At 43.2% G+C, this 14548-nt stretch overlaps 1 protein-coding gene across 1 annotated transcript in view; it reads right to left on the bottom strand.

Moving 5' to 3' along the window:
- The window catches only part of ANO2 (anoctamin 2), a 152121-nt gene that overhangs the window by 123591 nt on the left and 13982 nt on the right, over window positions 1–14548 (bottom strand). The window contains exons 2-3 of the mRNA XM_056862313.1: window positions 5562–5660; window positions 4374–4525 (exon numbers count right to left, since the gene is read on the bottom strand). Of these exons, the coding sequence (XP_056718291.1) occupies window positions 4374–4525; window positions 5562–5660 (251 nt within the window). The remainder of the gene's footprint in view (window positions 1–4373; window positions 4526–5561; window positions 5661–14548) is intronic.

Raw genomic sequence — 14548 nt, 5'->3', positions numbered from 1 at the left:
AGTTTCACCTCTCCTTAAGGCAAATGTTTATGACTGTTGAAGCACCCATTTACTTTCCTGCATTCATTCCAGCATGGTTATGTAAGGGCAATAGTATTTCATAAATCACTATTCCCCAAGCTCAGGCATCATTGATGAAAAGTAACTTTGCCATTTCACTCCCTCTAGCTGTCCTGACATGCAGTTCAGCATTAATGAAAACTGTCAGAAAGAGAAACACACAATCTGCCCAAGGACTCCATTTACGATAAAAAAGCTTATTCATCAGGCAGTAGAGTGGGGACCCACCCATTAATGAGACAGTCAGAAGAAATATTAAGCATTATCTGGAACTGCCAAATATTATTTTGGGCAGAAAACCAGATGGCAAGAATACTTTGATTGCCTATTGTTGGCTACCATGTTAATTGCTTTCATAAATTGAACTACAGAGGAATACTAAAAAGAGCTGCAACCCACCCATTCATGCAGCTGTGAATGTCTTGGTTTGGCTGGTTCAGCAGAGAACCCTGGGGAGCAGATAGGTCATCCAGTAGGGTCTATGTAGGTTCTGAAACTTTGGCCAAACTAGGCATGACATTCAACACGCCCCAAACAGCCAACACCCATCCAGTTTCTCCTTCTCCTTCCATAATGTTTAGCAGAACTTACCTTAGAGCCAGCATGGTGTAGTGGTTAAGAGCAGTGGTTTGGAGCAGTGGAGTCTGATCTGGAGAACTGGGTTTGATTTCCTACACCTCCATATGAGCGCTGGATGCTAATCTGTTGAACTGGATTTCTTTCCCCACTCCTACACATGAAGCCAGCTGGATGACCTTGGGCTAGTCACACTCTCCCAGCCCCACCTACCTCACAGGGTGTCTGTTGTGGCGAGGGGAAGAGAAGCTGATTGTAAGCCGGTTTGATTCTTCCTTAAGTGGCAGAGAAAGTTGGCATATAAAAACCAACTCTTCTTCTACCTTGTGCTGTGATGTTGTGAGGTTCTGTGTTTCCCCCACCCCCAGGAAGATGGGTGGAAAGATGTAGAACACCTTGATATCATAACACAAGGTAAAAGCAGGGCATCATACCAAGACAGTGGAAAAGGGAAATGAGGTACATTTACTGTCTCATCAAATTTGGACAACTCAAATTAGACATGATGTTTTCATTTTCATTTTAGCACAAGCCATGGGAAGTTGCAAAATGACTGAGGAAGCAACAACATGTTGTGTGGTGGGTGGGCGGTTAACACTTCCCCTTGTGCTGTTTTCCTGATCCTAGTCACTCCTATTACGTTAGTGTTAGCCCCGCCCATAACAATGCACAGGTGCTTGTTTGCTTTCCCCTGCAGGGCTAACAGAAGTTTCAGCAGGAGCAACTGGATCAGGAAAACAGCACCGGGAAAGATCAGGAAAGCACTGGGAATGGCCACCCCAGCATTCCTTCCCTGATCAAATTGGCAGCCTCCATAAAATTCAGGGAGCTGTCCAGCATAGCTACTGGAGCTGTCCACTCCCAGGCTCTGGGTACTGATGCTGGGGGACTTTCCTCAGTGCTGGACAGTTAGAATGTTGCACCAACACTGGTCAGATCCTGTGCCTATCTGCAAGAGGTCTCCCTAGCCCTAAAGCATCTTGTGAGCATGGGAATGCAACTACTCCAGGCCTTGCCTTCTCTAGAGACACACTCTTTGAGAGTTTCCAAGTACACCTGGATGACACCTTGACCTGACCCCTCTACTGTCAGTATTCCTGGCACTGTGGATTCTGCTTCCATTAAGAATGAAATATGTGACTCGTATAAAAGAACAAGTGGTAATTTTAGCATCAACATGTCACCTCTTTAAACAAGTAAGTTGTGGCAAGAAAGTTAAATCAATGGGGGAGGGGGGAGGGGAACCAATGTAACTGAAATCAACCTAGAAGCAGATTCCTAGTATTCAGTTTTTCTTCACAGTGAGGCTGAATTTTTTTTTGTAGTGGAACTCCTTGAGAGATCCAGTGTTCATTGGGCTTATGGCCCTGGTACGACCTTGAGTAGCATTTGCTTAATTCATGCAAACTTGTAATTCCAACATAACACGTATAGGGTACTTTCCATGACCTAGTTCAACATGGGAAACCACTATTAGGTCATGTTTTAGTAGAAAAGTGTACACGTGAAATGATGGTGAATTTCAATGAGAGCTGTTTGGCCTGCAGGCATCTACTCTTGATATGACTCTTGTGAAGTCACCAGTATTTTATCAAGAAGAAGAAGAAGAAGAAGAAGAAGAGTTGGTTTTTATATGCCGAGTTTCTCTACCACGTAAGGAAGACTCAAACCAGCTTACAATCACCTTCCCTTCCCCTCCCCACAACAGACACCCTGTGAGGTAGGTGGGGCTGAGAGAGTGTGACTAGCCCAAGGTCACCCAGCTGGCTTCATGTGGAGGAGTGGGGAAACAAACCCGGTTGTGCAGATTAGAGTCCACCACTCCAAACCACCGCTCTTAACCACTAAACCACACTGGCTGATGATCTTGGAGACAACTCATTCAGACCTTTGGCTAAGTATCAATTGACTCACGTCCCGAGTCTCAATTTCAGTGCCACACCTATTCCTGATTCCCTGTGAACTTAAAATCACGTGATCTCTTACTTGAACTTAAAATCAGCATATCTCAGCCACCCTGAGCCTGTCTTGGTTGGGAAAGGACAGATAGAAGTTGAAAGAATAAATACATAAATAAACTCCCGTCTTTAGAATTCTATTAAATCTGTTTGGAACTGGCTCACTCTTTTCACATCAGCTGAACGAACTCAGCCCCAATTCAACCATTCAAGAAAAAAGCACACACAGTGCTCCTCTTGGAACTTTACCTCTTCAGAATGCAAACAGGGAAATCACAAATCTGAACGATCCTACTTGGAAATGATCAAATCAGGGAAAGCGTTTCTGGCCTAACATTATGTTCAATGCATTGTTAATTTCATGCACAGGAAGTGTTTGATGTGTTGGAGGTAAAACGGTTCCCATCAGACAGGTAGTGGAGCAGGATAGAAGGTGAGTGAGGGGAGATGGACAATCTCAAAGCAGCTTTGTTCTAAGAATTTAGAACAGCCCTGCTGGTGCAGACCAGTGGTCCATCTAGTCCAGCATCCTGCTTCACACAATAGCCAACCAATTGCCCTGGAGGGCCAACAAACAAGACACAAAGACCAAGGCCTTCTGATGTTGCTCTCCCCCTCAGCAATAGTATTCAGCGGTTTACCACCAGTTCTGTGCCTGAGCAATGAGTTGCTTAGTCTGAAGTTGGAGCCAGACCAGAGTCTGCAGTTTTATAGGTCACAGATCAGTGGTTGAGCATGTGCTTTGCATGCAGAAGGGCACATAGGTCTGGATAAGACCTTAGAGAACTCTCACCAGAATAAGAAAATATTGGACTAGATGTACCGGTGGTCAACTATCAGCGTGCAATCCTGAGAGGGGGAGACCACACAGGAACCAGCGTGACCCTGATGCCGGCATCCGTGCCATTTGTGCCGTGCAAACTGGCATGGATGCCGGCGTAGGGCAACTTACACTGACCCTGGGTGCTATGCAGCAGTGGGCACCTCCTGTGCCCATGCTGCCTTCCTGGTGGTGTATGTCCAACACAAGTGCTAGCGCCAGCGTCCTAGGGGGCGTTCTCGGGGTGTGCCCTAGGGAGGAGCTGCCTTTAGGAAAGGAGCCATTTTACAGGAGTTGAGATATGCCTGCAAAATCATGGCGCAGTCCCGTGGAACTCTATGGGGAGTTCCACTGGGTTTCCCCCCAAAAATACTTTTTCATTTATTTTTCGGGTTGCTGCGCCACCTCCACCCCCCCACCTATTTGCCCCTCCCTTTCAGGAACAGGCTGTAAGGCAGCTCCACATTTTCCATGGGAGTGCCAAAGCTCAACAGAAAAGCAGAAGCTTTGCGTGCAGAGGGCCGCAGATTCAATATCCAGCATCTCCGATAGAGCCTTTCACAGCTTGAAATACTGACGAGCCAGTTGAAGCAGATGATACTGGTCTAGATGGACCACTTGCCTGACTCAGTCTAAGGGGATTTCATACATTCAGTAAAAGAAGCAGAACCCTGTTGACTTCATGGGCTGACCCTTGTGTCCTTCTGCCGTGGTTACTGAAATACAGTAGGAAAGAGGCCAGCAGTTACCTCCAATTAGCACTATAGTCTTCCAGATATCTCTCTCCTCACAGGCGTGAACATTCAAACATGCAATTCTCTCATCTGAAATGGTACAGTTCCCCATGGAGTGCAAAGAAAGGGAAACTGCAGGGCTTCGCACTATGCAGTTCACCAGATTGTTTCTCACTGAATTATATACTTCATTGAATCACACTGTGGATTTTGTTAAGTACTCACAAGTAGATTTTTTCTCTAGAAAAGGGATAAGACAAATGCTTCATCTTGGTGGTGTTTTGCTGTGGCACTTTGGGCTGCAACGGTTCTGTAAATTTGCGCCATATTTCAGACAGTTTCTTGGCAATTCCCCCTTGCTCTTTTATTTCGTATGTCTGAGGAAGCAAAAGAGTATGAATTAACAGGGGATTACTCTGGAAGCAGCTAGCCAGTTGCCATAATGAGCCAAGGGCAGATTTGCACAAGCCATTGTCCCTAGGGGACATTCTGGTGAGAACAGGTACAGTTTGCGCGTATTCCAGAGTAGAATTACTGCTCCATTTCTAGGTTGGCTTAAGAAAACTGAGTTCAGTTTTAAGGAGAAGTATCACACACCCCCGTGGTGTTCCTCTGCAATGCCTGAAAATATTCTGGTGGCTGGGATTCAGCGCTAGCAGATCTACTCATAAGTAAGCATTCCAGAGTGTTTCGCAACCAGCCCACCATTGGCCAGAGAATCTGCTGTTTGTTGTACACAGGCTGCTTGGTGGGGAAGGCATCCACATCAATGACATGACACAGGCTAAAGTCCTTCTTCAAGCCAAGGAAGGGAATTGTCGGCAACGTACATCAAACTTTGCTGAGGAAACTCCTGTTTCAAACAGCAGGTCTGTCTACATGAGTTTCTTCTCTTTCTATGTCCCCATACCCTTTCCAACATAGCTGGGTATGTTTAGCCTGAAAAGGAGAAGTCTGAGAGGGGATATGATAGCCATCTTCAAGTATTTGAAGGGCTGTCATATAGAGGAGGGTGTCGAGTTGTTTTCTGTTGCCCCAGAAGGTCGGACCAGAACCAACGGGTTGAAATTAAATCAGAAGAGTTTCCATCTAGACGTTAGAAAATTCTTCCTAACAGTTAGAGCAGTTCCTCAGTGGAACAGGCTTCCTTGGGAAGTGGTGAGCTCTCCTTCCCTGGAGGTTTTAAAGCAGAGGCTAGATGGCCATCTGTCAGCAATGCTGATTCTATGAACTTAGGCAGTTCATGGGAGAGGGGGCATCTTGGCCATCTTCTGGGCCCTGTGTGTGTGTGAGGGGGAGGTAGTTCTGAGTTTCCTGCATTATGCAGGGGGTTGGACTAGATGACCCTGGTGGTCCCTTCCAATTCTATGATCCACATCATTCAAAAGAATAAAAAAAGAACCGGGTACTTACCTTTTTAGTGGGCATTTTTATTTTAAGGAGTTCTGCTTCTCGGGTCAGTATATTCCATGGTGCATGTATCCGGACAAAGCTCAGTCCCTGGCTCTTATTCTGAGAGATGAGGTAAGGGGGGAAATGGAAAACCACATCAGCTACATTTCCATTAAGAAGTAGTATCTCTGGCTTCAGTGGAAGATCTGTTATGAGTCCAAATTTTATCATTTCTGTGATTTTGTCCCAAAACTCTTTTGCACATGGACACCACCACCACATATAGTTGAAACCAGTGTTGGGATTTTTAAAGAAACACCATTGACCTGTACCTGATTTGTAAATCTTAACGAATTTGTGGGGGTGAGGTGCCACTGATGAATCATTTTCATAATATTTTCTTTGAATAGCAGACACAGTGAGAAGAAAACAAGAAAAGATATACTTCCATAAGCCACAAGAAAAGATATACTTCCAAACTTCATCTGGAATTACATAGCTTAGAGCCTTGTTCCACTTCTATTAAAAGGTAGGTTAGAGCTAAGATTGGTTCGCATCAATAAGTTCTTCAATCTAGATAAGAAATGCTTGCCCCCCTGCATCAGTGGTTTTTCCAACTCAGAACAATCTCTCACAATTCTACTGCTTGTAATTAGAACAGACAAAAGAATTTCAGCTGAACCATTACTTGTTAAGGAGACCTGTTGAAATGTAATCATGCGATTGTCATTGATTAGGGACACATACCTATCCATGCTTAGTTTCTCCCACTTAGATAAAGCCCCTAGCTGATAATATCGAAGAGGATGAAGATTCCTTGCAGCTGAGGCTAATGGTGAAATATCAGGGTGGGGGGAGTTCCATACAGTACAACATATTATTTATGATAAAGTTGCTGAAGTTGTAGACCTTTTTCCTATCAGATTTTAAGCCCGCTGCAGGTACCGAAGGATCACCGTTTACTAACATCCACCCAGAGGCCCAAGATAATAGTGCTGCATCAGGACACATTTGTAAGAGTCTTAGTTGGATGACTTTTCATTGCTGTTCTGACAGGAAAATTATTAGCTACACCAGAGGCACCAGAGATCACCGGCGGCAAAAGTCAGCAAGATTCCTTACAGTTCTTTAAAGAATAAAGCATAATTGATGCTTGGGACATAGATGTTCACAATGGATTTCTTGTTAATAAGTAAGCCTTTAAGTAATAAATATCTTCCTTTTGGATCTGAGCATGATAAAATTATCTTAATTTCGGGATGGTTAATATAAACAGCAACCCCTGTGTTTCTATGTATATCAGATGCTGTAAACAGTGTATTAAGCTTTGGCTGTGTTAATAAAGGTGTCTGGTTCTCTTTGATATGTGTTTCTTCTACCAATATTATATCGCCTTTTCTTTTCTTTTTTCAATTTAAAAAAGACTTTTGTTTTTTTGCAGGTTCATTTAAACCATTAACATTAAAAGCCTATTGGTAGACCTGGCCTCCGGCTGAGTCCCATTGGGAGGCCATGTCTACCCACTGGCTTTCTTGGCGGTAGACCTGGACTCCGAGGAGGGGAAAAAGTCCCCCTTCAGAGGCCAGGTCTACCAATTGGCTTCTATGGGCCTCCGGAGGCCAGGTCTACTGCCAAGAAAGCCAATGGGTAGACCTGGCCTCCCAATGGGACTCAGCCAGAGGCCAGGTCTACCAATAGGCTTTTATGGCGGTAGACCAGACCTCCAGACAAGGACTCTGGACGGGGAGGGGAAAATGGCAGGGACTTACAATTTATTTTTTATCAATAAATAAGATCACTATTAAGTATGATATCAAGTTTTATTAAGTGTACCTATAGTTTAATTAAGACTTAAAACTTTAATTAAAGTTTATTAAGTTAATAAACAGTGTACCTACCTATATAGTTTAAGTTTAAGAAATTTGGCTCTCAAAAGAAATCTCAATCGTTGTACTGTTGATATTTGGCTCTTTTGACTAATGAGTTTGCCGACCCCTGGGCTAGTACAAAGACTATCATGTTTTTCTTTACAAAGAGCTTGTTGCTCCAAGCAGTGCTAGAGACAGATCTGAAAGCTTTCATTTAACTTGACATCTTTTTTGCACCAGGCATAAACTAATTTGGCTGGGGACTGAGGGTGGGATACAAATCTAATTAATAAAATAAAGAAATAACTTATTCTAGGAGAATTATTTTAGGATAGTGACATACTGCACTCTGCCCTTTTTCTCACGACCCCATCCCACTTTTAACAGGGCCCTGAACCGCTGACGTTAGCTCACGGCTACTCTGTGACTTTTAGCTGATCCTAGGAAAAGTATTTAATAATACTGATGTTTGGATTTGATTCTAACGGGCCAACTAGACTGCCTACAGTCTGTCCTGAAAAATTCCCTGCACACTTACTAAGCTTGGCCTCACTCACAGGCCATGATGTTCCTGGTTCAAGCCCCCAAATCCCTGCGACTGTTGCTCAGAACGTCACTTTGATTCAGTGGGGGAAAACGTGCTCCCCAATTGCATGCTCAGAAGCCCAAAGATAAAAAAAAGAAGGGGGAAAACAGTCATACATTACAAAGAAACATGAAGTAAGTGATGAAAATAAAGGGACATCCTACACAAATCAGCCTTTCCAAAAGAGGACGGGAGGAGTCTTTCTGCCCCACCAGCGCTCGGACTTGGCAGAACTGACGGAAAAACACATAATCAACCAGCCTGGTTCTTCTTAATGCCAAATTAGCTAACAGCAAAAGCCAGATTTCTGTAAAAATGTACACACATGCACACACCCTCCCCACAAACCATTGCATGTCTTGATCTCATCAACAACAGAATCAACAATTTGGGGGCAAACAGGGTGACATTTAAAAATAAATGCAGAGGATAATTTCTCCGGGTGGCGGTGGGGGAGGCACAGTCATCTTCAGAAGTTTCCTAATGGAAGCAGTATTTGTTGCAGGGGGGAAAATGGCACCAGCATCCATTTAATTTTAAAAAGGTCACAGAGCATGAGAAGTTAGGAAAGTTGCTCCTGTATTACTAGGCTTGCCAGGTTCCTCTTTGCAACTGGCAGGAGGTTTTTGGGGCGCAGCCTGAGGAGGGCAAGGTTTGGGGAGGGGAAGGACTTCAATGCCATAGAGTCCAATTGCCAAAGCGGCCCTTTTCTCCAGGTGAACTGATCTCTAGTGGCTGGAGAACAGTTGTAATAAAGAGTTCTGCCCCTTCAGTCAATCTGGTCTATGGCAGGAGAGAGAAGGCCTAGAGTATAGAGGTTAAATTCAAGGCTAATGTTTTTAAATTTGTATTTTAAGTGCACTGTACAATTAATTGGTTTATTGTAAATTCATTTTTACATTGTTTCTGCTCAACCTAAAGGAATATTTTTGTCACATAGCTTAATAAAGACTTGACAGAATGCACAATGAAACCTAATCACTGTGTGTTGGTAATAATGTTACCAGAATACAGTTGTGCATGCACTAGCAACTGAATAAGATTTAATATAATAACAAAAATACTTTGTTCTATTTCTGAATTATGCAGAATAATTAATGCTTTTAGCAAAGCTTGAAGTTGAACACATGAAGCTGCTTTAAACTGAATCAGACCCTTGGTCCATTGAAGTCAGTATTATCTACTTAGACCGGCCGGCAGCGGCTCTCCAGGGTCTACATCACCTGCCTGCCTAGTCCCTTTAACTGGAGATGCCAGTGATTGAACCTGGGACCTTCTGGATGCCAAGCAGATGCTCTACTACTGAGCCACAGCCCCTCCCTTGGAAGTTTTAATTGGTTAAATGGATAAGGGTTTAACTCTTTTTGGGATTGCCCTGTAAATTATATGTTTTCTCAGAAAAAGTCCCTTTGAATTCAGTGGCACTTACTCCCAGGCAAATGTGCATAACACTGCAGCCTAAAACACTAAAAGATCAGTTGGTACTGTCCAATTTTAATCAGGGAAGGTAAATTTGGATTAGCGGAAATAAAATTAAGGACATACTTTTAATGTTTTTGAGGGTATTTTATGGTGCATTAGGAAATTTAAAAGAAAATGTTAAATATAACCTTTTAAAACTGTGTAGTATCATTGTTCTTATTAAACTGTAAATTATCTCATGCTTATGTCACTATTTTTAAAAAGGCATCTATACTGAGATTTTTATTCTTCAAAAGCAATCAGCTTAAAGGTAAATTATTACTTACCTGACATCCTTTAATCAGCTGACAGATTTAATATTAATATTAATAATATTAATCTAGAAAAAGAACTGTATTTAACAAAGCCTTATTATGCTATTGAATGATGCAGAATTAAACGTATGTGGTTTTCAGCATGATGACAATTTCTGCTTTTCAGATAGATCCTTAAAACAGCTTTCTACAAACCCATTTTTCAACAAGGGCCAAAAGTTCAGAGATGAATTGATATCTTGGGAAAAAATGCTCTCCTCTCCATGATCAGGCTGCGCTTATCATTAATCGTGTCTCTGTGCAGATTAACTCATGATCTCAAGAACTACTTGGTTCCACCTGTTAGTTGCTACTAAGGCATTTCATGCTCTGGGATTATGTCTCCCACATGCTGTGACAACTCTATATAATAATGGGGAAGAGTATCACGGTCCCTTGCATTTCAGCTGTTCCCAGCTGTTGGAACCGACAGTTTCCGTGGGTCACGTTCAACTGGGCTAAGCTCAGATCACTAGTCTCCTGTTCTTTTCCTTCAAAGCGAAGTTTGCACTGAATACATGACAGCCAACTTTGGTTGTTTTTAACTGGCTCTGCTTTTGTGACTTTAATGGCAACCTGACAAGTTAACATTTAGCAGATGACTCTTTCCCCCATCACCTTTATCTTCATACTGGGAGGACCGATCACGATGGGTAGCCATGTTAGTCTGGGTGTAGCGGTAGGAAAGAGCAAGAGTCCAGTAGCACCTTAAAGACTCACAAAATTTCTGGCAGGGTATGAGCTTTCATGAGTCACAGCTCACTTTTTCAGATACTGTATCTGAAGAATCTGAAGAAGTGAGCTGTGATTCACGAATGCTCATTCTCTGCCAGGAATTTTGTTAGTCTTTAATGTGCTACTGGACTCTTGCTCTTTTCTACTGGGAGGAGTTTCAGCTGCATAGTTTATGCTCAGCAGACGGCTGTGAAAGATGCCTTGAGCTACGAGGAAAGACAGGGTATAGCTAGGGTTGCCAGGTACCTCTTCGCCATCGGTGGGAGGTTTTTGGGGCGGGGCCTGAGGAGGGTGGGGTTTGGGAGGGGAGGGACTTAAATGCCATAGAGTCCAATTGGCAAAGCGGCCATTTTCTCCAGGTGAACTGATCTCTATCAGTAGGCTTGTCAGGCCCCGTAGCTCCACCGGCAGGAACTTTCTTGGGGCCTGGCAATGCGGAAGCTCTAGCAATCTTGGCCAAAACTCTATGTTTTCAATAGAGTTTTAGCTGAGGTTGCCAGAGCGTCCGAGTCGCTTCCGGGTAAACCGTGTGTATAGTGTTGGCCGCCGGCCCTCAGCTGGTTGGTGGGTGGTCCGATGGTTTGGCGGGATTTTACCTACCACCACCGGGCACTTGGCAACCCTATCTATCAGCTGGAGATCAGTTGTAATAGCAGGAGATCTCCAGCTAGTACCTGGAGGTTATTCAAAATATACAGCTGCTATTGCTATGTGTTACAATAAATTGTTATATTCGTACAAAACAAAACAAGGTGCAGTTGCCTTAAGTATAACAATTTTTATACTTGTAAATTCTAACACAAACAAAAATAAATGCACTTCCAATTTCTATAGCGCTGCTAATTTATACAGTTCCTTTCACATGCATCAAGTCCATATTTAGCAGTAAGTGGATACTTGATGTATGTGAAAAGAACTCTATGTATAAATTAGCAGCAACTATAGAAATTGGAAGTGCATTTATTTTTGTTTGTGTTAGAATTTACAAGTATAAACATTGTTCTACTTAAGGCAACAGCACCTTGTTTCGTTTTGTATGAATATAACAATTTATTGTAACACATAGCCATAGCAGCTGTATATTTTGAATAACCTGTTTGAGCAGCTCTGTTTTTCTATTGAGTACCTGGAGGTTGGCAACCCTAGGTACAACTATCAATCAATCAATCAATCAATCAACCAATAAAGCTGCAGTGGCATTATTTTTTCTTAAAGTTAGCAACTCTAATAATTGCCAGTGACAATCCTGCCTGTGCATTAAATGAAAGTTGCTGGCTTGTAAATACAATTTGGCAAGAGCCGCTTCTGTTACTCTTAGCACTATCACTGAACAGTTGCCAACTTCTTAATGTCTCCCTGCTCCTGTGTCTTCAACAACAGTTTCCTTTGCATTCATTAGCACATGACAAATGGTGAAAAGCTTCACCTGCAGATGTAGCTGCTTTTGCAGACCAAGGAGCTGGCCAGGCTCGGTCACTTGGAACAGTTACTCCTACTAAACATCTGCCTCTCCCAAAGTCATCAAAAGCCAAGGTCTCCTAAGACCCAGAGCCTAAGATTTAAGGAGCTGGGCCTGGAAGCTGCAAGGAGGGGCCTGTTGTAGCAGCTGCAGAACCTCAAGACTCCTTAGGTCATCTCCCTAATGACCCCCTTCTTCACTCTTCCAGAGACAGAATTATATTGATAATGGCAAAATGTTTTGGAAGGGGGCGGATAGTTCTTCCTCTTCTTTGCTGGGTGCTCGCACTGAGGTTTCACATATAACCAGGACAGCCTGAGAAGCTAAAGCCCTGGAATTGCAAGTCAAATCCTGAGGCCTGTCTACCCTAGAATTCTAGGACCAGGAAAAGCAAATGGGTAAATATGTCTTTGCTTCCCTGGTCATATTCAAATATATATCTTCCTTTATCTGTGGATTCTTGCGTGCCTTCTCCCCCACGCACATTCCTACTGCTATTTAATGTAGCCCTGAAAACAGGGGCATCTTTTAAGGAGGGAAGAGTGAGCTGGCCTTCATAGAGTTTTCAAGGCAAGGGATGAGCAGAGGTGGGTTTGCCATTGCCTTCCTCTGCAGAGCAACCCCAGTCTTCCTTGGTGGTTTCCCATCCAAGTTCTAACCATGGCTGACCTTGCTTAGCTTCTAAGGTGTGACAACCACAGCCTAGTCTGGGCTAGTCACTCAGGCTAACAGCTTTGTAGCCAGCACTGGAGCTACCCTAGCTACAATCCATCCACAGTTAAGCATTTTAACCACTCAGGTGGTCTCCTTCATTCAGGCACAATGCAACTGAAATAATGTATTCAAAGGAATGTGATTGTCATATAGCCGAATTGTTCAGCCGTACGGAGGTTTCCAAATCAATAGAAATACTATCAAGGATTTTGGAGCTTTTCAAGCCAGTATGCACCTGAACAGTTGCAGCTCTTAACTATGTAAACTATCATGATCTGTCAGCAATGCTGATTGAACACATGAACACATGAAGATGCCTTATACTGAATCAGACCCTTGGTCCATTGAAGTCAGTATTGTCTACTCAGACTGGCAGCGGCTCTCCAGGGTCTCAGGCAGGGGTCTTTCACATCACCTACCTGCCCAGTCCCTTTAACTGAAGATGCTGGGGATTGAACCTGGGACCTTCTGCATGCCAAGCAGATGCTCTACCACTGAGCCACAGCCCCTCCCCATTCTATGACCTTAGGCAGTTCATGAGAGGGAGGGCACCTTGGCCCTCTTCTGGGCATGGAGTAGGGGTCACTGGGGGAGGTAGTTGGGAATTTCCTGCATTGTGCAGGGGGCTGGACTAGATGACCCTGGTGGTCCCTTCCAACTCTATGATTCAATGTTTCTATGAATGCAGAGAACATATTAGAAAGATCAGAGCAATGCAGCACTTTTCCAAATGCCAGTGTGGTGTAGTGGTTAAGAGCAGCGGACTCTAATATGGAGAACCAGGTTTGATTCCTCACTCCTTCACATGAGCGGAGGACACTAATCTGCTGACCCCCCCCCAAAAAAAAATGTGAACAACTTGTTGTAATTTTATCAATTATATATACTAATATATCTAACATTAATGAAAATTATAACAAATCTATGTGCAATATAATTGTTTAACAACGATATGTACAGCCGTAGGTAGAGAGAATGATCACTCAAAGTCCATAGCAGGGGGGAAATCCTTGATGAGGACAAGCTTGGCAGATGCACACTTCTAATGAAAAAGGGATGCCTGAGTACAAAGCTCAGGTTGATAAGCATCTGAATAGTATGTAACAACCCTAATTCCGTCCCTCAAACTTTGCAGACTGAGAGACAGTTTTGTCCAACTGCAGCGATATCCCAGATTGTACACAGTTTACTTTGTATGTGGCATTGTGGATCTTTCTTCGCAGATTATTAAACAGGGACTTCAGCTTCCATGCATGCAAATATTTACATGCCAGAGATTCATAGGCCTGGCAGGGATGGCACAGGGACTGAGGGCCAACTTCAAACAAGGCAAGCAATGCCACCTGCAGGAGCTCTTGCCTGCCTGCATCACGTTTTAATCAGATGTTTGGAAGAGCACAATGGAATGTTTGGAGCAGCCTTGATATAGAGACACTATTAATTATTATTGTATCATTTAGAGCAGAGCTCAGCATCCTTTAGTCCTTAAAGAGCTAAACAGTCAAAATTCAGAGCCAGAGATCAAGAGAGAGCCAGTAAAAGAAAGCTATTTGCATAACTGAAAATATACAATTTAATTTTTCTAATAATTGATTAATAATAAATAAAAATTTCTGCAGCCCAAACACTGGTCATTGTGAGTCCCTTATTAGGAAGAGGCACACATGAGGTCTCTCAATGAATACACACAGATTATTTTAGTGTACTGGCATAAATCTTCATATGGATTTGCACTTGGATTTGCACTGGCTTGCACTGGGATAAAACTCTGTTCCGCTTGTATTCTTTTCTCTGAGGTGTAGTTGCTCTGGGAACTTTCTGGCAATGTTACTGTACACGTTAGCTATTTAGGGTGGCCAAACTCCAGGCGA

This window comes from Euleptes europaea, chromosome 17, assembly GCF_029931775.1.
Source record: "Euleptes europaea isolate rEulEur1 chromosome 17, rEulEur1.hap1, whole genome shotgun sequence".
Classification (NCBI taxonomy): domain Eukaryota; kingdom Metazoa; phylum Chordata; class Lepidosauria; order Squamata; family Sphaerodactylidae; genus Euleptes; species Euleptes europaea.
This window is presented reverse-complemented; position numbering and strand designations above follow the sequence as displayed.